Here is a 26,573-nt window from a genome sequence, read left to right as displayed (position 1 = left end):
TGATTTCACATTATTTTAGGTTTGCAGTTATCCAAATGGAGCCTGGGAAGAGGAGAAGACAAACTAACCTAAGGAACATAGGTAGAATCAATGGCATGTCTAATGCATTTGATACTTGGGAGGGATCATTTTTAACACATTCGCAAACACACCTTTTCACTGCTGAGAGCTACTTTGGTCTAGGACAGTGATGGCGAACCTATGACACGCGTGTCAGTGCTGACACGCGTAGCCATTTGGGGTGACACGCACAGGATTTCATGCGATTCATCCTCGGCTCCTGCACGGCCGCCGAGGATGAAAGAATCTGTGCTGGAGGAACGGGGGGAGCGGGACGTGTGATCTCCCCCACCCACACTCACTTACTGTATCGCCGCCGCCCCTTTCTGAGCGCAGGGGCTGCTGGTAAGGCGTGCATGCCGTGCGCACACACGTCATCAGCGCGGCGAGGGAGGACCCGCAGGAGAGGAGCGCGGGAACAGTGCGCTGTTTATTTATGAAAGGCTGTACAAATTTAAACTCTGCAAGTTTGAGCATTGCTCACTCCATAGCTCAGCATGCAAAAGCGCTTAATGAGGGAGAATTTATTAAAGAAACTCTCCTAAGATGTGCGCCAGTTCTATTTCACGATATGCAGAATAAAGATGCAATTATTAAGAGAATATCTGAGTTCTCTTGGGGCGGGCTGGAGCGGCATGTTGATGAGGACGTGGAGCTGGAAGCAGCCAACTCCACAGCCCTGGTTCACGGCACCCCAAACAAGTTCAATAATATCAAGGGCAACATATGAAATCGACTGATGAACAAAGAAGTTACTAAGCAGGTATATTAAATAATTTGTTTTTAGTTTATTAAATACAATTATATATTGCAATTATACATTTTTGTAGTTTAAACTATAAATTGCGCAAAATTATGTTTTTGTCGAAGTGACACACAACGCGAGTTATGCTCGATTTTTTGCCGATTTTTGACACACCACGCCAAAAAGGTTGCCCATCACTGGTCTAGGAGATGGAATTCTGTTCCGGCATTGGTCACAAAACCAGCTTTCTGGGCTTTTCACTTTTCTCATCCCCAGGAAGGAGGGGCTGGTAACCCACTGCTGAAAAAAGCTGCCAAGAAAAGGGCAGGGGGCAATTGTCAGGAGTCAAAACTGATTTGAAGGCACTTTTTTTTCCTCCATCACTTTTCTGCTGCTGCTGGCTTCCAAACACCTGATCAGCAAGCAGGGAGCAGCAGCTGGAATCCACAGACCAATTTGGCAGCACCCCCCCCCCGCCCCATCAACTGCCTCCAGCCAGGGCAGAGTCTTGAAGTGAGACCCATTCCATTCCTCTGGCAATGACTAGAAGATTGATGTTCTTGCAGTCAATATACTAAAAAGAGATGAAAGCAAAACCAGAAGGGGGAAAACCCCCAATTAGCATGCCTGTAGCAATAAGCAACAAGATAACGGTAAGAATATTCAGTGACTTAAAATAGAGGCAATAGAAGTAGGCTAGGTATTGGTAACATGGACAACATATTTAATCGGGTCCATTTTGTGATGATACAAGGATGTGGGTGGGCACCTTAACTCAGAGATAGGGGGTAAACCCTAAATAGCCTTAGTCCTGACAATGAATACTATATGGATCTTTCTAAATGCACAGTATTGGGCCCTTCTGTAGGCTGGCTGATGAGTGATTTAAAAAAAAAGTACAGTTGGAATGTTCAGAAAACAGTTTCTAAATTAAAACACCTGGTTGATAACAGCAACATCTTCTTTTAATTCAGTGAGCACTGAGCTCAGACAGGTTGGGACAACTGAATAGGAAAGAAATCTAAGCAATGTCATCTCCAATGCCTCAATTGGGGGGAGGAGGTATTTTTAATCTCTCTCCCTCCATGTAATGTTTACCACTTTATCTCTCCTTCTCTTTCTTCTTTTCCTTCTCCACTCCTGACAATTGCCTGGAGAAGTTCCTGCAATTTTTCTCAGCACAATTTCATTTGCCATTGCCTCCTTTCTAGGGCTGAGAGAGAAGGACTGGCTCAAGATCACCCAGCTGACTTCATTCCTGTCAAAACGACTAGAATTCACAACCTCCTGTTTTCTAGCCTAGTGCCTTCACCACTAGACCAAAGTGGATCTTAAAACATGTACCAAATGGCCCTCTACAATTTGCATTTTGTCATAAATATAACCACCTGTTGCTGTCAGCTGTCACTCACTGCTGTTCTTTTATGACTTTCTTTCCTTAGCATCAATGCTAACAAACAAATCATGGATGAAAGGAACAATATTATGCTCTCCTTGGGTCTGTTGCATTTCAAAACCATTTGCTCTGACAAAGCAACCAAGGCTTCTTATGCTCATTTGACAAGCAGAGGAACTAAACAGGGGAAACAGAGTCCTGCCCAGTCAGCCTCCAATGTCACTTTGAATGAATCATCAATTGATCAAGACATCAACTCCTAATAATAGTTCCAAGGCCTGGTCAGAGAAGAGATGAGAAATTCAGATTCTTCAAAGCATGCAGAGATTCCTGAGGCAAAAATGTTCCCTTCATTTGAACAGGTCCAAATGCTTTCATAAAGTAGGGCACAGGCACAGGCATATGCCAGCATTTAACAAAGATAGCACAATTGGATGCCTGCCCTGCCTTAGGAAAGGCAAGAAGTGGCAGTTTACCCAAAAGTAGGACAGTCAAATCAAAAGGAGGACTTGATTCTCTCTCCCATTGTTGCTGGGAGGGAGGGGAGCTGAATGGAAGCAGGAGAGAAAGAAAAAGAGAGCAAGCGAAGACGGGAAGATACAGCATACAGCGATTCAGGGCAAACCATTCCTTCCATATGAGTGCTTATTGTCATGTGAATAGAAAAAAGCCAAGGGTATCTTCTTCCTGAGCGTTAAGTATAGTTAAGAGCCCAGCAAAGTGCTTTGCTACCTTCTAAGTTCCCATTAGCAACCCTCTGATAAAACTCCGTGCAGCTCCTATGAACATTTCATGCTGACCTTCCCCTTTGAGAAGATTGCTAAAAATATGGAGAAAACAGCAGCTTGACCAAGGTGGTCTATTTAGAGCTTGATCAATATGGCGAGCCTCAGAAGCTGCAGCAGGCCCCAAAGTCCTAAGGTGCATTAGGTAGGAGCGCATGGCATTGATCTGGGGAATCCTGCTCCAGAGGTTCTGCAGGTGACCTCCTGAGCCTGAGAAAAATGATGAATTCATGTAAAAGGGTTTTATGGCTAGCCAGCTAGAAAAGCACAGAATAGCTTTTGAAATATTACGCTAAGTATATATATATAGAGATATATTTTGGGGTGGTGGGGAAACTTACAGTAAAAGGAAGCAACGGAACAGAAATTCCTTTTAGAGACAAACAACCAAGACCAGCAATGAATTAGAGCTTTGGAAGCTGTAGACCTAGTACTTCTGGACAATGGTGAAATTCTTTTTTTTTTACTACTGGTTCTGTGGGTGTGGCTTGGTGGGCGTGGCAGGGGAAGGATACTGCAAAATTCCCATTCCCATCCCACTCTGAGGCCAGTCAGAGGTGGCATTTGCGGGTTCTCCAAACTACTCAAAATTTCTGCTACCGGATCTCCAGAACCTGCTGAATTTCACCCCTGCTTCTGGAAGATATATGTTCCAGCTGCTGTTTTTTTTGAGAATAGCTTCTAGAGGAAGCCAGAGATTTACCATCCCTATTTCAAGACAAAATATGTTCTGTATGCTTGGGTAGTGGTTCTTCTAAGCTATAATGTAATGATAATATAATGATTTTATTTTATAATGATTTCATTCACTATACACTATCATGTAATGGTTTTATTTTGCCTGTTTTGTCATTTTTTATCTGATAATTTGAATGCTTTTAATATTTATTATGCTGTAAACCATTCAGTCATTTTAAATGAGATGGGCAGAAAATAAATATAACACAATCAATCAATCAATCAATCCATACATACATACATACATACATACATACATACATACATACATACATAATGGTTCTGGTTTTGCTGTGGTTTGTAAACCATGTTTATATCTTTGCATGGTGTGCTATATCAACTGCCCTTGAAGACCATTGAGAAGCTACAGATGGTCCAAAATATAGAGGAATGGGCTGCAATGAGTGTGCCATGCTATGCCTATGAGTACCTGCTGCTTTATGAGTCCCACTGATTGTTAGTGGGTTAAGGATGCAATTCACCTAGAGAGAACATTATTCAAGGGATTGTCTAACTTCATCAGATTCTGTGCAACCAATATGATTGGGCCAAGTGGCCATGCTTCAATTAAACCATGCCATATATTAGGATTCAGGAATTTCTCTATTGTAGCATCTGCCTTCTAAAACAGTATCATCCTGGAAGATCAAGAGTTTCCTCCTGTCAGCTGCTGTGCAAGTATTTGAAAACCTGGCTTAGCTCTTAGGGCTGAAGTCAAGCTAACTGAAGAGCCTGTTAGTTTTGTTTTCCAGAAGTAAATTCCCTTTTCTTTCATTTTATTGTTTCCCACTTGTGAAACATAAGCTGCCAGATTTGCTGGGAATTGGGCAACCTCTAAATCCAATAAAATACATAATGTGTGCAATAAACCATAAGGAAGCAAACTGGTTTTGTACCACAGATGGTCCACAATCTGCCTTAACACCTAAGTGATTGGTTTGATTCTGGTTTAATGTTAAATGATTCTGGTTCAGCATTTTAACATAATCCCAATTAATTTTGGTTTACCCAATGAAACAAAAGTAAGTAAACCAGTGACGTGCGGTCAGCTTTAGGGCTGGTGAGGCACTTTTTAGACTTGTGGACTTCAACTCCCAGAATTCCACAGCCAGGCATGCTCAGTTCTGATTTAAAGCGACAACATTTTTCCCCCTTGCAAAATAAGTTTTCCCATTTTTTTCTTCTCCCTCCCCCTCCTTCCTCCCTCTCTCCCTCCCTCCCCCTCTCTCAAACAGACACACGCACACAGAGAACTTGGATCCCTCTCTCATTCACTCACTCTCAAACACAAACACAGAAGTTGGATTGGATATATTTTCCAAAGGCTTGAAAGCCGCTCCTCTGCCATACCGCCCCTTCCCCTGCTGCCTTCCGATCAAACTTTTTGAATTCCTGCCCCCTCCCCACATGCACCTTTTCCAGCTGTTTCAGAGACGATTTCAACTCTGCTTCTCCCTGTCCTGCCCTCCTCTCTTGAAAAGCCAGAGCTCTGTCAGACTGAGCTAGTTGCTCACAGAGAACTCTAAAAAGCTTCTAAAAATGCCCTCTACAGGAGGTGAGAGAATACGTGCCTCATTTGCATAAGGAATTCTTTGCTTGTTAACCCTTGCTTAACTCTTAAAAGGCGAAAAATTCCTTATGCAAAAGAGGCCCTTAGTTCTCTGGCCTCCTCCTATGGTTAACACAAAGCACTGTTCCAAGTCACTGTGAATCTGGCAGCAACTACCTTGGCTTTAATTATTTTTTAAAAATTCTTTAAAATTCTTTCCTTTTCCTCATGACTGGTGAGGCCACGCCTCCCCTGCCTCTAGTGACTGCACGTCCCTGAAGTAAACTATGGCTTAATGGAATTTAGGGCAATGAACATACAGCTAAATCACGTCTATAAAACTAGCACTAATGATGTTTTGGTAGTGCAAGAAAGCAAACAAACTCAGAGAACACCAAGGACCTCTCACAGTGCATAAAGCCTAGAAACAGCCTGTTGGCTGGGTTGACATAGGGTGCTGAGAGAACAGAGCTGGAAGGGACCTTGGAGGTCTTCTAGTCCAGCCCCCTGCTCTGGCAGGAAGCCCTACACCAGTGATAGCTAACATTTTTTGGCTCCTGTGCCAAAAGTGGGGAGCAAAGTGGGGTTGTGCAGGGGCATGCCACACCCATAATGTTATGCACGCGACCCTCCACTGTGTGCATACATGCGCAACAAGCACGCCCCCGCACTTTGGCGCAGTTTTTTCACCCTCCCCAGGCTCCAGAGGCTTTCTTGGAGCCTGTGGAGGGCGAAAACAGCCTTCCCCCCCCCCCTCCGGAGGCTTCAGGAGCTTCCCTGAAGCCTCTGGAGGGTGAAAAACAGACCTACAGGGAACCTAGAAGTTCAGGAATGGTGACTTCTGGTTTGTCCATAGGGGCGATTTTTGCTCTCTGGAACCTTCAGGGAAACCTCCTGAAGTCCCTTGAAGGCTCTGAAGGGTGAAAACCAGCGCTATGGACCAACCAGAAGTCCATTCCTGGGGGGTGAAAAATGGTCCTACGAGCAAACTGGAAGTCCGTTCCCAAACTTCCAATTTGCCCATAAGGCTGGTTTTTCATGCTCTGGAGGCTTCAAGGAAGAGGGCGAAAAACGGCCTTAAAAGACGGCTGACAGGGCAACGCCTCGTGTGCCCTAACAAATGGCTCTGCGTGCCACCTGTGGCATGCATGCCCTAGGTTTGCCATCACGGCCCTATACTATTTCAGACAAGTGGCTGTCTTCTTAAAAATCTCCACTGATGAAGCACCCATGATTTCTGAAGGCAAGCAGTTCCACTGGTTAATTGTCTTCACTGTTCTCTAGTTCTCTTCTCTACCTGTTGGATAACAAAGTTGTCGGCTAGGTTGGTTAGGAATCTCTTTGATGTCCCACTTGCTGCAGAGATTGTCTCCCAGTTGATAATATACTATTGTATTAGTTTTATTTATCCTTTTCTTCCCTATATTTTTTTTAAAAAGTTTTTGAGCTTCAATTCCTCCCTACCTTATTAAGATTTGCTCTATTTATTTGATTGGTCTTATTAATTCTGTGCTTCCTTGATTTCTAATGTTCCACTCTTATCCTCAGTATTTGCCTATTTATCTATCTTTTATCTTCTGTTTTGTGTCCTATATTTATTTTTATTCTCTACAGGGGTCTTCCCTCCTTGCCTATCGGCACCTAAGGCTTAATTTGTTGCCTTCACTTCCATCATTCGCTGCTCTGGCCTCTTGTCATTTTCTCCTGTTGTTTTCTCCATTCTGTCTTTCGGTGCTTGGGTCTTTTCGGCTCATCTCACTCTGGCCAGCTCTCTTGGCCTGCTCTCTGGTTGACTCAATTCCACTGTCTGATCTGCTCTGCTCAGGTGGCCACTCACTCAGCTTTAGAGAACAGAGCTCTCTTAACTCGGTGTACCTCTGCTGCTGCAACTCCTCCACCTGGGGCAGGGAACTGGGGAGGGCACTGGAGGACGCAGGGGTAGGACCAGTGGTGAAATTCAATTTTTTTGTACTACTGGTTCTGTGGGCGTGGCTTGGTGGGAAAGGATACTGCAAAATCTCCATTCCCTCCCCACTCCTGGGGGAAGGATATTGTAAAATCTCCATTCCCACCCCACTCTGGGGCCAGCCAGAGTATTTGCTGGTTCTCCGAACTACTCAAAATTTCTGCCATTGGTTCTCCGGAACCTGTCATAACCTGCTGAATCTCACCCCTGGGTAGGGCTGCTGTAGTCAAACTGCCTCTAAGTTCGCTGAGCCCTGGGCCAGGATGTCTGACTGTCCCCTTGAGCCGGACTGCCTAGGTTGGAGTAGCAGGGAGTCTAGGAAATTACTAAAATATTCTGTTCCACCAGATTGCTGCCTCCAACAGCCTCCCTTTTTGTCGTCGTTCAGTCTGTTTCAAGCATTGGGCTGCTTGGTTGGGCTCCTGAGCTGGATTTATCATTCTCTGTTGCCGGCTGCCTCCGAATCAGCGTACAGCCAGCCATTAGCCACACTGCTGTTTTGCTGCTGTTTTCCTCCTTACCCCCAATTTCTTCTTTTTCCATTCTTATTCAACTTTCTGCTCCTTTTTTCTCCCTCTCCTTATACATTCCTACTTAATGTAATAACTTCTCTCCCCATGATCTGATGCTGCTTTCTCCACTGCTGCCAGAGTACCACAAATTTAAAATCAGGTTGGAAGCCAGTAAAAGGGGAAAAAAAACAGATCCAGGAAACTATAGACCTATCAGCCTGACCTCAATACCAGGAAAGATTCTGGAAAAGATAATCAAGCAATGAATTTGTGAACTCCTAGAAGCAAACAAAGTAATAGCCAAAAGCCAACATGGGTTTGTCAAAAACAGATCATGCGAGACTAATCTTACTGCATTCTTTGATAATGTGACAAAATTAGTGGACCAGAGGAATGCCATCAATATAGTTTATTTGGACTTCAGTAAGGCATTTGATAAGGTAGACCATAACCTACCACTAGATAAAGTAGAAGAATGTGGGTTAGACAGCATCACCACCAGATGGATTTGTAACTGGCTGACCAACTGCACTCAACGTGTAGTCCTCAATGGAACTGCATCTTCATGGAGGGAAGTATGCAGTGGAGTACCCCTGTTTTAGGCTCTGTTTTGGGCCCAGTACTCTTCACCATCTTCATCAATGATTTGGATGAGGGAATAGATGGGGAACTCATCAAATTTGCAGATGACACCAAGCTGGCAGGAATAGCCAACACTCCAGAAGACAGGCTTAAGATACAGAAGGATCTTGACAAACGTGAACATTGGGCACTATCTAATAAAATGAAATTTAATGGTGAAAAGAGTAAGGTTCTACATTTAGGCAACAAAAACAAAATGCACAGGTACAGTATAGGTGGTACCTTGCTCAACAGTAGTAACTGTGAAAGGGATCTTGGACTCCTAGTGGACAACCATTTAAATATGAGCCAGCAGTGTGCAGCAGCTGCCAAAAAAGCCAACACAGTTCTAGGCTGCATAAACAGAGGGATAGAATCAAAATTGTGTGAAGTATTAATACCACTTTATAATGCCTTGGTAAGGCCACACTTGGAATATTGCATTCAGTTTTGGTCACCACAATGTAGAAAAGATGTGGAGACTCTAGAAAGAATGCAGAGAACAGCAACAAAAATGATTAGGGGACTGGAGACTAAAACATATGAAGAACGGTTGCAGGAACTGGGTATGTCTAGTTTAATGAAAAGAGGGACTAGGGGAGACATGATAGCAGTGTTCCAATATCTCAGGAGTTGCCACAAAGAAGAGGGAGTCAAACTATTTTCCAAGGCACCTGAGGGTAGAACAAGAAGCAATGGGTGGGGACTAATCAAGGAGAGAAGCAACTTAGAACTGAGGAGAAATTTCCTGACAGTTAGAACAATTAATCAGTGGAACAGCTTGCCTCCAGAAGTTGTGAATGCCCCACACTGGAAGCCTTTAAAAAGATGTTGGATAGCTTTGTCTGAAACGGTATAGAGTTTCCTGCCTAGGCAGGGGGTTGGACTAGAAGACCTCCAAGGTCCCTTCCAATTCTGCTATTGTATTATTGTAATAATTCCGTCACCACTGTCAAACTATTCACTAAGGCTGCATTACTATTACTGTTAATCTTCTCATTATTCCCAACACCCATCTCCTCCCATTTATGGGAGTCCCATGACGGAAACTTTGTTGCTTGTATCCTTACTATTTATTTTGATATTGTTTCCTTATTGCTTTTTTGTACCCTATGACTATCCTTAAGTGTTGTACATTATGATTTTTGACGAATGTATCTTGTCTTTTTATGTACACTAATATAACATGCACCAAAGACAAATTCATTGTGTGTCCAATCACTCTTGGTCAATAAAGAATTCTATGCCATGCCATGCCATGCCATTCCATTCCATTCTATTCTAAATACTTCTGCGGATCGGCCACCCATCCTAAGAATCTGGGGACTGGGCTTGGCAGTCTTTACAGTGAAAATTTAGAGCCAAGGTGGCACAGTGGTTAAATGCAGCACTGCAGGCTCCTTCAGCTGACTGCAGTTCTGCAGTTCAGCTGTTCAAATCTCACCGGCTCAAGGTTGACTCAGCCTTCCATCCTTCCGAGGTGGGTAAAATGAGGACCCAGATTGTTGGGGGCAATATGCTGACTCTGTAAACCGCTTAGAGAGGGCTGAAAGCCCTATGAAGCGGTATATAAGTCTAACTGCTGCTATTAAAATAGCGCATCTCGTAATTTACTTCATTTCATTTACAAACAAGCATGAAAAGTGGAGGAACGCCTCTCTCCAACTCTACCCCATTCCCACCTCTTCTGCGCTCCTTCGGTAGCCTAGAAACGAGAAAAGCCCCGCCCCTTCCATCTCGGCTTCCAGAGCATCCCCGAGACCCGAGCCTCCTTTGCGGCCTGCGCGCTTGCGCGGTTTCCATAGCGACCGGTATATACAACAGCTGAGCCCGTGTCAATGGCCGGCGGCGACATGACGACTGTCCCAAACGAGAAAGCGGAGTCGGCGGAGGAGTTGGAAGGCCTTCAGCTTCAGGCGATCATTGGCTTCAATGGTACCGGGGACAAAGAGGGAAAGATCGGGATGGCAACCAGGGAAGTCACGGTACTTCCTAGCTGTGAGAAAAGCCCCCTCCCATCCTGCCCGCTAGGAACTCCCCCGAAAGTTGATCTCTGTAATTGCCCGGCATAAAGCGAAAAAAAAATAATAATAATAACTTTGTCCCATGCTCAAGTGTTTCCTCTTCCGTGTTCATATGTTGCACTGCTGGGCTGTCCAAACTGTTTTTTCAAGCTGTACCAGAGAAGGACTTCATGGACGGAATCAAACATAAATATCTATGCATGAAGTAGTTTGTATTCCGTTGCAGAGGAAGGATTGAAAAATCAGAATTTCAATTTGATATGAGGTTGTAAAGAACCGTTCTGTAAAGTTTACCTTGACTATAGTTCAAAACAAGTTAAATCTGAGTGCCTCTTTCAATTAATGGTCATCCTCCTTGTGATTATTCTGATGCTCACTGTGATTTGATTCTTAAGAAATGAATTGTTTTAATGGTTATTACCTTGCTTTCAGAAGGTTAAAGGAAAGGTGTGATATAAAAATAACAATTATAAAGGAAAATTTATGTTGGTCCTTTTGTACAGATCTTTTGTAGAGTTTTAAGCTTAGTAGATTGCTAACCACATAGTGTATCTGGGATTTTGGGTTCTTTATAGTACTGCAGAAGTCATTTAAACTTGCTGCCTTTTCATTCAAATTCCTTTTGCAACCCTGTGCAAACTTTGTTATGGTTAAAGACTTGAGTCTTTCTGAGAACTACTACTGATTTTATAGTAAAAATGTTTTTGACAAATGTGAAACAGCTAAGAACCAAATGTTATTGACTCCCAGATCTCTATCATAGAGGAAGTAGACTTTGAGCTAGTCTATATGAATAAAAAGATCTGAACACAAAGTTCTGCCTTAAAAGTTAACATTATCTATCCTCTAATGTTTGTATAAAATATAGCAGAATGGGTTAGAATCAGAGCATAGTATCAGCAAACAGAAAGCATTAGCAAGTAATGGAGGAGCACTGATAAAAGAAATGGAAAGCAGTAAAATATCTTGATGAATTGCATGAATAAATCTCTTGCTGCTTCTGCGAGCTGTATAATATGGTCAAACATCAGAAGCTGACCACACCAATTTTTTTAGTCATTTTGTATTATGTCATAAAATTTATAATAATATTTACATCATAAAATGTTTTATAAAATTTGCCAAATTTCAATTCCACAAGAATCATGGGTTCCGGATTTTGGATGCATTCTGTAAGTTGGCCTGTTTGAGGTACCTTGGTTGGAATTGTTTTGCCCACTGATCCACCCTTTTGCTCAGTTAAAATTACAGTCACCAGAGTTTTAATAGTATATAGATGTTCTTCCTCTAGTAACATAATAATCTTTGTATTTCTTTTGTTTTCAGGACATGTTCCCTTTGGTCTCATCTGCCATCCAGATCGAGAGCATCTTATCTATCCACTGGGTTGCACAGTAATTATTCAAAGCATAAACACTCCGGGTCAAGCTTTTTTACATGGCCACACGAACAATGTCTCCTGTGTCAGTGTTTCTCCAAGTGGAAGTTATGTGGCTTCTGGTCAGATCACATTCATGGGCTTTAAGGTGGATAAAAGCTTCCTTTAAAAATGTATTTGATTCCTAAAGGATGCTAGTGTTTAAATGGGGAAAAATATGATCCTTTAAAGCAGGGGTGTCAAACTCACGACTCCAGATGCGTCATGTGCTGGCCACCTCCACTGCCAGTTTAGCAAAGGGAGGGAAAGTTGCGATACATCATGTGATGACAATGTGACATTGTGAGTTTGACACCTGTGCTTTAAAGCCTGATCTTTCAACTCTGATTAACTATTTAGACTTCAAGTTAGGTCTCATACTATTACAAGTTCACTTAGTTCTCATTTAGCTGATAATTGGAGTTGGCATGTCTGTGGCTAAACCATGTGATTATAAAGTGTAATCATGTTACTGTGCTGCTTAGCTATGAAAATTCTGGTACTTTTGATTGTCATCGTTAAGCGAATCACTGCTGGTCATTAAGCAGGGACAACATATTGTTGCCAACATTTGTATCCTCCTGCCAGTTTTACCATTGACTTTGCTTGTGGGAAGCCAGCAAAGAAAATCAGAAATGACAATTATGACACTGTGACAAACATTATTATAAGGACCACTTGTAAACTACCAATCATTCAGGCCCTTCATGTGTTTGAAAGGGTTCTGAACAAGTGGTTATTAAACAAGGACCACCTGCAGAATATTTCAGAAAAATCCTCCTGCTTTATCTATATATCAGCTGATAAGTTCAATCTAGTGTTGGATTTTAGATATGACTTTTTAATTGTCTAAATATAAACTAGGTTATTAGTTTCAAATAGTGAAACTAATGCAGAGAAAGCATAACAGTTGAAGAGAGCCAATGGCTGATTTAAAACATCAAATTCAGCATTTTTTGACTTGTCTTACTGAAAAGTAGGCCTGAAATTGGGCTGTTCCCTTATTTTCACTTATTTCTGCCCAGTGATAACTCTGGGAAGAAGCATTTTTTCATGCTACAGTTAATGTGACAACTGTGATTGTTCCTGGGTTGGTCAGATTCACCTATAATTAATCCATGCCTTGAGTAGGTAATTACTAAAGGAAGTTCTTATCTTACAATCATTCATTTAGTACTTTTCAAAGTTGCAACAGACCTGGAAAAATGTGATTTACGACCAGTCCTCCCACTTATGATTTTTGCAGCATCCCCATGGTTACACGATCAAAATTTTTAGTCCTTTCTCACTGGAATATATTTATGATAGTTGTGGCATTGGGGTGTGTGTGTCATGTGATTACCATTTGTGGCCTTCCCAGCCAGTTTCCAACAGGCAAAGTCAATGTGGGAAACTGGATTCACTTAACCCCATGATTTAACTTAACAATTGCAGCAATTCCACAACTTTGGGAAAGAAAGCTAAAATTGGGTATAACTCACTTAACAACCACCTTGCTTAGCAATGGAAAGTCTGGTTCTAGCTGTAAGTTGAGGACTACTTTTTAATAGATTATTATAAAGTATTTGATAGATGGTTATTCCTGAAGGGTATCTAAAAGGTCCAATTGATGCAAAATGTTGCAGCCAGTTGTTTATTTGTATACAACACCAGAATGATACAGATAGTCTGTATCTATAGTTACTTTCTGGACACAGTTCAAGATATTGTTTTTACTTCTTAAAACTTGAAGCAACTTGGCTCTGACTGACTGAGAAACAGCATCTCTTTTATGTAAAGCTATACAATACAACAACAAAAAAAGGGTGCAGTGTCTCAGTGCCTAAGACACTGAGCTTGTCGATCAGAAAGGTCAGCAGTTCAGCGGTTCGAATCCCTAGCACCGCGTAACAGAGTAAGCTCCCATTACTTGTCCCAGCTTCTGCCAACCTAGTAGTTCAAAAGCACGTAAAAAATGCAAGTAGAAAAATAGGGATCGCCTTTGGGGAGGAGGTAACAGTATTCTGTTCACCTTCGGCGTTTAATCATGCCGGCCACATGACCACGGAGATGTCTTCGGAGGGCGCTGGCTCTTCGGCTTTGAAACAGAGATGAGCACCGCCCCATAGATTTAGGAACAATTAGCACATACGTGTGAGGGGAACCTTTACCTTTATACAACAATACGTTCAACAACAGAGATTTTCCTTAAAATTATTCTGTTTTATGAAACCTGCAAGAATGGCCCTTTTTCCGTACAGTATAGCTAACCAAATTCTGGAACACCTTTCCCGGGAAATTGAATTTTACCTCTTGCTCTCCCACCTCCAGTTTAGAAAAGGAGAAATTACTGCCTTCTAAACAAAGTCTTTTATGGATCTGTTAGGTGGAAAGGCAGGTTTAGTTCAATACTAATTTCTGAATTGCTTCATAGCATAGGATCGGTATGACGTTGAGCAAATCATTTAAGAGGTTTTGATTTAGTAGCCAATAATGCTTTGTCATTTTTGTGTACCCATCTGGATAGAAGAATAGCTAGTACTGCAGTATTAAATAACGTGGGTAGATCACATCAGGCCCTTCGATTGCCTTGTATTAATACATTATTTTTGAGCCTGCTATTTGTCTCAGAAATGGGATATGCTTGGCTAAGTTATACTTCCATTTGAGCTTTTCTGTCTCAATAAAACTGCAACCGTTCAAAAGACTGCCTGAAATGATATATGGGGAAAAAAACTTGGAATTTGGGATCCAAATAGCTTTTCTGTAACAAACTTGGGTTTTTTCCCCAAGTAATGCTGTTAGACTACATATCTATATTTTTACCCCAGGCTGATATCATTTTATGGGACTACAGCAAAAAGGAGATGTTGTCTCGACTGTCACTTCACAAGGGTAAAATCGAACATCTGGCATTTTCTCCAAATGATCTTTACCTGATTTCACTGGGAGGCCAAGATGATGGGAGGTAAGACTCCTTTAAAAGTATGTTGCCTTCTCTTTTCTTATTTTTTCTACAAAATTCAGACGTCAGATATAGAGAAGACCATTGTCCTGTCTTGAATGAAAGTAAGATCTAGTTACTTTTCTCTCTCTCCGTCATGATTCCTTTGCTTTGGAGTTTCACCCCTCAAATTTTGTTGAGGATAATATTAACATCTTTCCCAAATCATGTCTTTTTCTAAAGTTCAATGTAGCAGAGCTATGCAAAACATTTTATTTTATGCTCAATTTCCAAAATGTTCTGGAGGAAAAAAACTTCAGAAGGCCAATATAGCTTACTTTGCACTTGAAACAGCAATTTTGCAGAGATAATAGGACATTATGGTCAAAATAAAACCAATTTTAATGCAATCCCAATATGAAAATGAAAGAAAATGGCATTGTGCCATTTGTAGGTTTCTTATTGCATATACAGTAGCAGACATTTCCATTGCCAGGATCATTTGCAGCTTTCTGTCTCTCCCTACGTATTCCAAGGGAATGTGCAAAATAATAGGATTACAGGTAGTCCTTGCTTACTGACTGTTCTGGTTAGCAACCATTCAACGTTATGAGAGTTTTTAAAAAGCCAGCTTTGCAACCAATTCTTGCATTTAGGGCCATCATGGTGTCTCTTGGTCATATAATCACTATCTGCAAACTTTCAATTAGCAAAATTAACGGAGAATTTGCAAGTGAAATAGCAAGTCATGGTCATGTAATGTTTTTTTTAACAACTGTGGTAAGTTGCTTAACAATGGATGTGGACATGACACTGTAAGTCTGGCACAGTCTTTCCACTTGGTGACCACAACACTTAGTGACAGTTGCCAGTTCTAACTGTGGTTGATAAAGTGAGAACTACTTGAAATGATTTTTAAAAACCACTATTAAATCTGATCATTTGAAGCAAATTGACAAGATAGTTGATTTGTAACTGTAGAATGATGGAAGCAAGTTTGAAGTGTGAATCCATCGTTTAGGAACAGCATGATGCATCTTTTAATGATTTTTGCCTGGTTTTTGCAGACTTTCAGAAGCATAATTTATTTTTCTCTGTATATCTTTTGCCTAGTCTCCCTTTCCCACTAAGTTTGCAATTCATAAGGAAAATTTGTGAATTTTTGAAAGAGGAAATGAGAATATCATTCATCAAGGATTAAACACAATATAATTGTCCAGGCAAGCTTACTTAGCTGAATGCAACTTACCAGCTATATTTTGTGCTATACTAGATGTTCTGTAACCTGAACTGTGAAAATGAGAAGATTGTTAACACTATGTCTGGCTTGTTGGGTTATGAGTTACATGGACTTGGTAGATGCTTATTTTGTACATTATGCTTATTACCAAGAACAGTATTTCTGTATAGAAGATGCATGTCATTTGAAACAAAAAGCAAATAAATAGCATATTGCATTATTTCAGTTTGGATATAGTGAAGTGAGATAATGAAAATGTATGTCCTGCATTGGCTTCAATTTAATAATGGGAAGTACTTTTTTATTTGCAGTGTGCTTATTCAAAAACATCAATATGTTGTCAATATTCTCCATTTTTGGCTGGCATATATAAATTTTTGAACTGGGTTATAAATTCTATGAACAAAAGATTGTTACTGCATGACATGCCAGTGAACAGGGCAGATGAGATTTATTCTCATCCAATAAATTTATAAGAACAAGATTTAACTTGGGGGAAATGCTGCATTGTATTTCAGTATACATGTCAGTTACTTTAAATCAACTACATGCCTATCAACGAATCAGTTCAGCCAAATATTGGATGTGGCCTCACAAAGCCCCATCTTTATTATAGAGCATAGATGAGAGGTTCTCCTGGGGTGCTCTGTTGATGATGATATAAATTTTTCCTTGAAGTCTTCTGCACCTGTTTGTGGTACCCAACTTTTGTTTGCCAGGAATAGATATCCCAGTTGCTTTTTCAGGGGCAACTGGAAGCAGTGTGAAATTGTGATTGGCTTCTTTTCTGCAAAGGATTTAATTGCATTGACAACCAATCTATATTGGATGGAAGAGACCTAATTTTCTCCCTGCCTCAACTACTTGAAAAGTTAAATGAGGAACTGCGTGACAGATGGCAATCAAAAGAAATCCACATCCCAGTACTCTTTTCGACCATCTCTTTTTCTTCTCACATAAATTGGGAATTTATTTTGTAGCCAAAATTCATGTGATATGTATGATAAGCTACTAATTGGTTCTTGAAACCCACTATAAATGCTGTTTTATTTCTACAGTTTAGCTAGTGTGAGATGTCCACCTTTCACCACACTGTTAACTAAGCAATTAAGGCTTACCATGTTGTATGAATAAGTCATTAGATTGGCCTGAAATGAATGAGCAATCAAAGTGTTACAATATTTTCTACTCCCTTCTTCTTTTTCTGTTCAGTCTGTTTTCTCGCCTCTTATCTGGTAAGTGAGGCAATTCATTTGATTTGGAAAACTTCATAAATGTTCATAAAAAGTGGGACTGTAAAATGGGTTAAAATAAAACCCCACAGAGCACTTCTAGACCTCCTTAATGTTTCAGGATTCCAAGTAATAAATCCATAGCAAGCAAAACTCTGAGGCAATTGGATTCCACTAAGGAATGTCTGCATAGTAACTAAACCCAATATAGCTACAACTGTGTTTATTTGGGAGAAATGTTCCTCGAAGCACAATCATATCAAGTTCAAAATAACTATTCCCTGAAGACAAACAAATCTCTTGCTCTTCTGACAGCATTGTGGTGTGGAGTGTCCAAAAGAAAGAAGCCATCTGTGGTAGTCCTGCTTCTGCTCGTAGTGCTGGTAACCCAACCACACTGGTATATTCCAACTGCAAGGATGAGATGTTCATCAGTGCGGGAAAGTATGGCTTTGTTTTTGAGGAAAGGCTATCAAATTCATTTCTTTAAATATGTACTTTTGCTGTTAATTGCATTGTCCCCAAGTTCCTCAGAGGTAGCCCTTGATTTATGACCCGTCACTTAGCAACTCTTTGAAGTTATGATGCACACCTCCCAAGAGGTCCTTGTAATCTGGTTCCAAAGTTCCAGTGGATGGACTTCCCCCAGGGTCACATGACCACATTTTGGGCACTCAGTAACTGGGCCACAATTAATGACCATGGTTTACAACATTTTTGCCCAAAACCAGAATTTCTGGTCTTCTGTAAGAACATTCCATAGCAAACAATGGGTTTGCTTAATAACTGCTAATTTGCTTAACAACCACTGAAAGAAAGATTATAAAATTGAGTTGGTCATGTGATTACTCAACTTTATGACTATCATGACTTACAACTGTAATGAGCAGGCTCCATTATTGTCATAAGTTGAGGACTACCTACAATGGAAAATATATGAAACCAAAGATATCAATGCTTTTTTCTTTACTATTGCTAGACAGTGAAAAAGGTTTCTGAATGTCCTGCAGGACACTTAAGTGGACTCTATGAGCATGCAGTTCTGAAGGGAAAGTGCTTCAGAAGGTGGGGGGCAGGGGAGGGTTGGTATGATTGTAGCACTGACCGTATTTCCCCAAAAATAAGACATGCCCTGCTAATAAGCCCAATCGGGCTTTTCAGAGCATATGCCATAATAAGCCTTCCCCCAAAATAAGCCCGCCCTAACTATTTAAGCATATGCACAACTGGTCCCCGCCATTACCACTGTACCACCTACCGGTACAGCTTGCGGGGCAAAAAGAGGGCACGCCACAAAAACAGCAGCAGGTGAAGCAAAATGCTTCCATCCCCCGCCCTTCCCTCCCATGCGAAAATAGAGCCGACCACAAAAAGATGGCAGGCCAGCAATGCGATCATCCCCTTCCGCCTGTTCCTTCTCACACAAAAAAACACCGCCCACCCCATCCCAATGGTAAAGGCAGCTTGCCTGATTCCCTTCCACACCGTCCCTTTAGCGAGGGGTGGCGGGGGGGGGGGGGGGGAGAAGCGAGGCGCGTTCCTCGTCCTTTTGTCCAGTGAATCCCCTTGTTAAAAAAAACCTCATGAGTTCAACTTGCTCACTTTTATGACCTTCAGGATTCTGTAAAATGAAGGAAAGCTGAAGTAAGATTATAAACATAATCATGGTTTCACTTAGCATCCGCTTTGCTAAACGACTGAGTTGCTGGCCCCAATTGTGGTCACTAAATGAGAACTACCAGTGCTGTAGTCAGGAGATATTTCACTCTTTTCCAAACTGCTTTAATCAATCTGTAATGAAGCTATTTCACTCACAGAAATAGAAAATATTTAGACTCCCAACACAATCTCTTGGCATATATTAAGTTGTCACCTACTTTCTTGAAGTTAGGATAACTGACTTTGGTAGTCCAGAAGAGAAACAGTAAATGCCTCTTTTAGTTCTGCAGCGAAGTGTTTTGTATGATATAAATCTATCTTGAGTTAATAATGAAATACATGCTTTGGCTTCAGTGGAACTATTCGAGTATGGGAACTGGATTTACCCAACAGAAAAATCCGACCAATTGAATGTCAAACAGGGCAGCTGAAAAGAATAGTTGCTTGTGCCATGGTAAGATATCTACTGATCTGTGATTTATAGTATGTGTAAAAATTGAGTCAAGTAAACAAAAGAAAAAAAGAACAATTTATAGAAGATCTACTTAGTTTTGGAGAAGTGCATTTGACTTTAAACATCTAATTCAGTAGGATGAAATGTATCCAAAGTCATTTGCTGTCACCTCCCTCTTAGATACAATTCAAATCTTTGGAGGGAGATGCCGTAACTAACCATAGCACCAATAAGAACCAACAAAAGTAACAGAGTCAGCAATAGTAATATAACTTAGATTTCGATATAACCCTACAGTGATTTACATTCCTTGCTGTGTGGGGTACAGAGTCAGCATATTGCCCTCAACAATCTGGATCCTCATTTTATTTACCTAGGAAGGATGGACAGCTGAGTCAACCTTGAGCTGGCCAGGATTGAATTCCTGGCTATGGGCAGAGTCACCCTGCAATTCTGCATTCTAACCACTGAACCAACATGATTCCGTTTTGAAATGATTATTACAAATACATTTTGAAATGATGGAAGATATAACTGCAGAGTCAAGCAGCTTGGAGTATCCTAGGAGATACATTTAAATTCTATGCCTCTGTTCTGAACCATCTTCCCAGAAACAGAGTAATAAATGGTGTAACTAAGACCCAAACTCAAAAATACAGCCTATGGCCACCCACATGAAACTTTTCATTGCCGAATCTTTAACAGGAGGAAAAATCATACTGTAAAGTCTGTTCCAAACCAGAATCCTATCTGTAGTGCAGGAAGCTGGAAGCAAGGCCAAACGTTGTTTTTGCCTCACTATTGTAAAAGTATTTCAACAATGAAATACTAAAAGTATTTCCTAATTCTGTCTTGCTTCAGTGATCTTAAAGGACCTGAACTTTGTTTGTTTGTTTGTTTGTTTATTCTGGATGAGGCCCCCGCCTTGTCTATGAAAAGTCTAATCAAAGCCACCAGTGCCTTTTCCTTTTTGTTCTGCCTGTATGTTAAATCATAATTAGAATGAAACACTACTGCTGGGTCTTGCTATATTTTGAAGTTATAGAAGGACCTAGTCTTTTACAATGGTTCCCTACTTTGGAAGTGTCGTATTTGTGAAAGCAATGACCTTTGTGTGTGTGTAGACCTTTTAATTTAATTTTATTGTGTTTTATTCAATGTTGCAATTGCTTTTATTGCCAAGCTTATATTAAATGAATAGTTCCCAGCTTTTTTTCTTTATGTGGATCCTTACATTGTCATTTAATGCTTTTGAGTACTATTGTATAAACAAGTTGGCAGTGAGATGCTGTGAGGATTTTGGTACTAGTCTTATGAGATCCCAACATTAATTCAATTTTATTTAGAAAAACTTTCAAGGCCATCATCTTGTGGCCTCATCCCATTTTATAAGGGTTTGGCTTTCTCATCTGAAATCCTGGGATTTGAGATTTCAAGCAAGAATGGCCAAGCAATCTTGTGAAATTTTATTCATTTTGTGTGTGTCTGCAATGGTATCCAGAACACCTTTATTTTAAATGAATGGTTGCTTTTTCCTTAAACGATGATTAGTAAATTTTCAAAAATCATCAATAAAAGATTTGTGGAAGGTGAAGCATACAGCAGACAAGTATAAAGCAAGGAAATAGACACATAACATCAGATAGTTAATATATAGGTATCTAGGTCTTTTTATATGCAATGACATCCTATTTTTATTCCTGTAAGTCAAGTATAAATAAGGCAGGGAATTTACATTATAGAATATCAAAGCTGTTAACTCACCCTAATGAACAGTGTGAAGCATGGTTTTTAACCCATTTCCTCAACTTCCCTAGATGGCAGAGGATGACAGCTACTTCTATGTTGGCACATCCACTGGTGATATCCTCAAAATCAATACAAAAAGCACACTGATGAGTAATTTTGGCCCAATAAAGGATAAACACAGCTTGGTAAGTGGTTGCTGTTTTCCACCTTTTGCTGAAAGAGAGCAAAGTCATGCAGACAATATTGTAAGTATCATAAGTTAACAACAGCAGCTACATTTCAGCAGAGGTCAGTTATATGGAAAGGCTGATAAAATTGTAGCCATCTAGCTATTGGCAAAGCTTATCACTCTTTTTTATGAGCTATTTTTTTACTGGATCACAGAGTGAGCTTCCAAGTAAAAGAAGGAAGAATAACAATGTTAGTAGCCCTTGGGATGAGCTACTTTCTGATGTAGCTGTTTTCGAACTACCTAATGGAAGTTCAGTTTGTTTTTTCTTTCCTTCTCGACCACTTACTGTAATAGAAGGATATTCTTGATGAAATCCGAGATGTTTGAACAAGTCTCCTTCAATCATAGTGTTGCATAATAAAACAGAAATACTAACAATTGGAGCTATCAAGGGGCTACTTTCAACCTTCAAGGAGATCGCTTGCCCATCTAATTCCTTACTGTCAGTTCTGACTGACAACATTTTTCTGATAATTTTGAGGCCAGCGTGGTGTAGTGATTAAATTATTTAGCTAGGAGACCAAGGCTGTGGTTTACCTCATCCACAGAGGCTTATTGGGTGAATTTGGCCCATTCGCACATTCTCAGTTCAATATACTGAGGGATGTTGTGGGAAACCATGGGAGGAAGAAGTACTTATGTATGCTGCCTTGAGCTTTTGCATGAAGGATAAATCTAATAAATAACATTTTGCCCAAGGGCTGCGAACATTGTTATTCTTCCTTCTTTTAATTGGAAGTGCCAGGGGCCCAAGCTGAGATTTTTATATGCAGAACAGGTGATCTGCCAGTAAAATGATATTGCAGAACACTTGTAGCAATTTACAGCAGGGGGGATGTAAAGTATTATGCTCATTAGCATATGTGAACAAATGATTAAAAAAACCTAGCAAACTGGATAGATTTTGTGTCATTTTTCATATTGGTCTTGGTTTCCTTACAAGCATTCATTGAGCTGGTAAGGAATTCAGAAAGTACATGTATTGTCATTTTCTTCCAACGGTTGCAAGTTAATGTACTTCCACTGGCTGCAATCCCATTGGGAAATTTCTCCCCATTGTTGGCAAAATTTATTTATTTGTTCATTTATTTATTCCAGTTTGTACTACTTCTGCAATCTAATTGAAACCATAGCAGTTCACACCAAAGTAAAAACATAATCAGCATTGATAACGCTGAAACATCCCTAGCAAATGCATTCAAATGGAAACCAAACCACTCATAAAAACTATATCAACCAGGTTAAAATGCGGACTTTGCATAACTGGCATGAACAGAAAACACAACATTTCAATGAGAAAAAGAAAACGAGGAAGAAAATAGTGTCAGATTATTCTAATTAAGGCTAATAGCCTAACATTCAATATCTCAGTGTGCTAATGGTCACTTCTTAATATGACATTAAAAGTCCACAAGTAGTGGGACTTTTTATTGGATGTTAAAATCAGCAGCAAGGGCTAAGCTTAGATTTTGGAGGGGAAGGGAAAACATACCAATGCCAATAATATATTATCTCTGTCATCTATACCAGAAGTCTATATAGGACAAATATTATTTTGGAGTACAGATGTATGTACTGGACTGGAAGAATAACACTGGAGACAGAACAAACACTTTCTTAATCCACACCATATGGCTCTTCTTAGCAACAATATGGGAAATCTTGTCATGGTTTTCATGGCCCCATATCCAATTAGCTCATACTTGCTGGCTATAAACAGTTCTTTTTATCTTGCTCAATATTGGGTAATGGCAATTCATTTATATTTTTTACAGTCACCATAATCCTTTTTTTTTTTGCTTTTGAATATATTTTACCCAACCTCTGGATTGTAATCCAGATTCTAAAGGGTATTTTTTATAAATTATTTTTTACTTTTACTTTTTTAATCTTTTAAATATCTCCTTAAACATTCTCCCATTTGTGCATTTTTTTAAATATACTTTTTTTATTTTCCATTTTCATAACATACAATCACATGTATACTATACATAGCCAGTATCCTATTGTATTAAGTAGTAATTACATCAGTTCCTCTTGTCATCAACGCCCAAAAAGATAAAAACCCATTATTAGCTCTTCTGCTCTCCATACACCTCTTTCTTCTACCTCTCTCCTGCCTCCTTTCTTCCCTCCATCATCCTTTCCTACTCTACTTCCCCTTCCTTTCTCTTTCGCCTCTCTCTACATTCCACTCCTCCTTATCCTCCTCATCTCCCCCCCCTTACCCTCTCCTATCCCTCTCTTCCCATCTTTCTTCTCCCTTCTGTTTTCCACTCTTCCTCTCATTGGTGTATTTCTGCTTCTGAGCAAACTCCAATCTATGTTGATGGTATTTATGCTTCCATATCAATATACTTAACATATCTTAGTTTTAAAGAAAAAATAAGAGAAAACAGTATACACGTGCAATCATATTACATTAAAAACTAAAATCCCTCGTCAAACCTAATATACATCCCTCCCTCCCCCCCTTCCCCCCAACCCCCCTAGCCTTCCCTCCCCCGACTTCCCAGAACCTATACACGGTATAAATCTTTAACAAAAACAGTCTAAAATATATTGGAAAAAAGAATAGAAAATTGATAACATCTTTACATTGAATTTAGCTCCTCCTTACTAATCTAACTTTAAACAATTTATAGCATTCCTGATCTTAATCATAAGCTATCTGAAATTTCTTAGTCCCATATTTATTTCATTCTTGAATTGTAGGCAAGTCTTCCTTCTTCCAGTATTGCACCACCAACAATCTAACTGCAGTTATTAAGTGCAAAATCAAATTAATCTCTATAGCTGTACAATCAGTAATTATACCTAACAAAAATAACTGAGGAGTAAACTTTATCCTTTTTTAAAGAACATTTTGCATAATCCTAATTTCATCTTCCAGTTCTGTTGACTTTCCCCCTTGTTTACGTCTATGTAATCTATTTAAATTTATCAAAGCTCCTCTCATATACGCTTTACTTGCAACTCATACAATTTCCATAGATGTACCCTTATTCATATTAAAAACAAAGTATTCTGCTAACAAGTTTTTACATTCATTAGTATATTTCTCATATCTAAATAAATTTTCATTCAATCTCCAAGACCTTCTTGCTTGCATCACCCCTCCCAACTCCATCCAAACTGGATTATGATCTGATAAAACTCTGGCACATATCTTTGTCTTCTTCACCCTAGAAAACAAATTTTCTGTTGTTTTTTTAATTGTTGATCCATTCGTCTGGTAATCACATGGTTTTGTCTTAGTTCCTTGGCTCCTTGTACTTCTGAGAGAGAAAGATGATCCATCCTTGTTGATAATTGCGTAGTTTGCTATCTGTCTTGTCCTTCTTGTTCTCAGGTCCAGGTGGGGCGGGATGTCCGGCCTTCAAGATATTATGGTAAAAAATCTCGAGCTTTCCATACTGATTTAAGACGGTATCTTTGCCCCTCAAAAATGAGTGATAGCCCAACTGGTGCCTCCCATCTGAACTGTAGCTGACGATTTTTAAGCTCTTCGACTAAAAAGGCATAGTCTTTCCTGGATCTTAACATTTGAGGTGGTATCTCTTTCAGAACCGTCACTTTCTGATCCCCAATTTGAAGCTTGGTTTTATAGGACTCTTGCAATATCATATTCCTCATGTCTCTTGTAGTAAAGTAGTTCACAATATCCAGTGAAAGCTGCTTCTGTCTCGCCAGCCAAGAGTTAGCACGATAAACCTTGTCAATTTGCCAATCAAAATTTCCCCCTGGCCTTCCCATCAGACTATCGAAAGCTTCTGAAAGAATCTGTTTCAAATTCTCCTGATTGTTTTCACACAACCCTCTTATTCTTAGTGCAAGTTCCATTTGTCTATACTGTAACACAATAATTTCTTTTTCAGAATTTCCAACTTTTTGTTGCACCACGTCGATTTTCGATACCAAATTAGTGTTGGCGTCATTAAGATCTTTTAATCTGTCTTCAATTCCAGAGACGTATTCTGTTAACAAATTAACAACCCCCCACATATCATCCCTGATCTTCTGAACCTGGGTCTCAAGGTTATCAGACAGTTCTTTATGCGCAACGGATATCTCCTCCTTAAATTTTGTTTCCATCGTAACTACATGATTTTTAAATGCTTCAGCCAATTCCTTCTGAAAAATTTCTTTAGTTAATGGCTCTCCTATGGGGGGGAGGAAATAATGACTGTAGTTTTGTGCCAGGGGCAGGCGAGCTCTTGGAAGCCGGGGGGGGGGGACCTTTTGAATAGGGTTTTGCTTAGAAGCCATTCCAAGTTTTAATCTTCTTCAACCAATTAATAAGTCTGTGCTGGTCGATTGTGCAGCTGTTACTGTCTAATTTAGTATTAAATCACTCCTTCCCTTTGAAGTTTTAAACTCCGTAGAAATTCAAAGCTCAAACAGTGTTACGAAGCTGCTCGGCACCATTTTGAATGTCTCTTTAGCAAGTAAGCTATCAGAAGGAATTCTTGTAAAAAATGAAGCTAAGGATTAATACAAACAATTAAAGGTTCACATGTACAGGGTCCGCTCATCTTGATTTCAATAAATCAAATTTTGTTCTGAGGATTTGAGGTTTGCTTTGTGCTGCTAATCACAGTAGGAATTCCTGGCACGGAGACAATTCTGCCGTCGGCTGGCCTCCCCCCCCCCCCCCCCCAGAGACAATCTATGAGAGTTAGTGGGCACGTTGCCCAGCACAATCAGCTCACCTTATCTTCTTGGCCCAAAGAAAAGGTAAACAAGTTGTCAGATGGCTGATGGATTGCTCATCCGACAGTAAACGCGACCAGGATTCTGGAGCTGTAACAACCAGCTCCCACCAGCAAGCCTCCTCAAACCGGAAGTCTCCCATTTGTGCATTTTGTATTCTGTTCTGTCAGTTGTTTCAGTTGTTCTTCCTGACATCTAGCTTCTTTATCAAAAACGGATCCTGACTTACCTAAGTCTTACTTAATTGACATTTCACTCACTGCTATGTATTCACTCTGTCCTTAGACTATAAACGTAATAATAGCAACATAATTCATTTTCAACAATTCAGAGGGAGAAATAAAATCCTTTGTTAGATGCGCTGTAGTTCACTTTTTAACTTTAAAAAAAATATCCAAAAATTGAGATGGGGGCCTGCACTCTAGGAAAGTCTTGTGTGTTCAGAGAGATAAGAAAAATTAAGTCACTGGAACAATTCAAATAATCAAAGATAATTCTGTCTGAATACATAATTCAAACAGAAGCTGTTTTCATCCCACAGAAGAGCATATGGTAACT

At 40.0% G+C, this 26,573-nt stretch overlaps 1 protein-coding gene across 1 annotated transcript in view; it reads left to right on the top strand.

Annotated features, from left to right (window-relative positions):
- The first annotated feature begins 10,199 nt into the window (after window positions 1-10,199).
- Window positions 10,200-26,573, top strand: part of CFAP52 (cilia and flagella associated protein 52) — a 34,820-nt gene continuing 18,446 nt past the window's right edge. The window contains exons 1-6 of the mRNA XM_032212194.1: window positions 10,200-10,307; window positions 11,723-11,922; window positions 14,624-14,760; window positions 17,524-17,652; window positions 19,222-19,321; window positions 21,139-21,255. Coding sequence (XP_032068085.1) covers window positions 10,211-10,307; window positions 11,723-11,922; window positions 14,624-14,760; window positions 17,524-17,652; window positions 19,222-19,321; window positions 21,139-21,255 — 780 coding nt within the window. The 5' untranslated portion in view covers window positions 10,200-10,210. The remainder of the gene's footprint in view (window positions 10,308-11,722; window positions 11,923-14,623; window positions 14,761-17,523; window positions 17,653-19,221; window positions 19,322-21,138; window positions 21,256-26,573) is intronic.

This window comes from Thamnophis elegans, chromosome 2, assembly GCF_009769535.1.
Source record: "Thamnophis elegans isolate rThaEle1 chromosome 2, rThaEle1.pri, whole genome shotgun sequence".
NCBI classification, from domain to species: Eukaryota; Metazoa; Chordata; class Lepidosauria; order Squamata; family Colubridae; genus Thamnophis; species Thamnophis elegans.
This window is presented reverse-complemented; position numbering and strand designations above follow the sequence as displayed.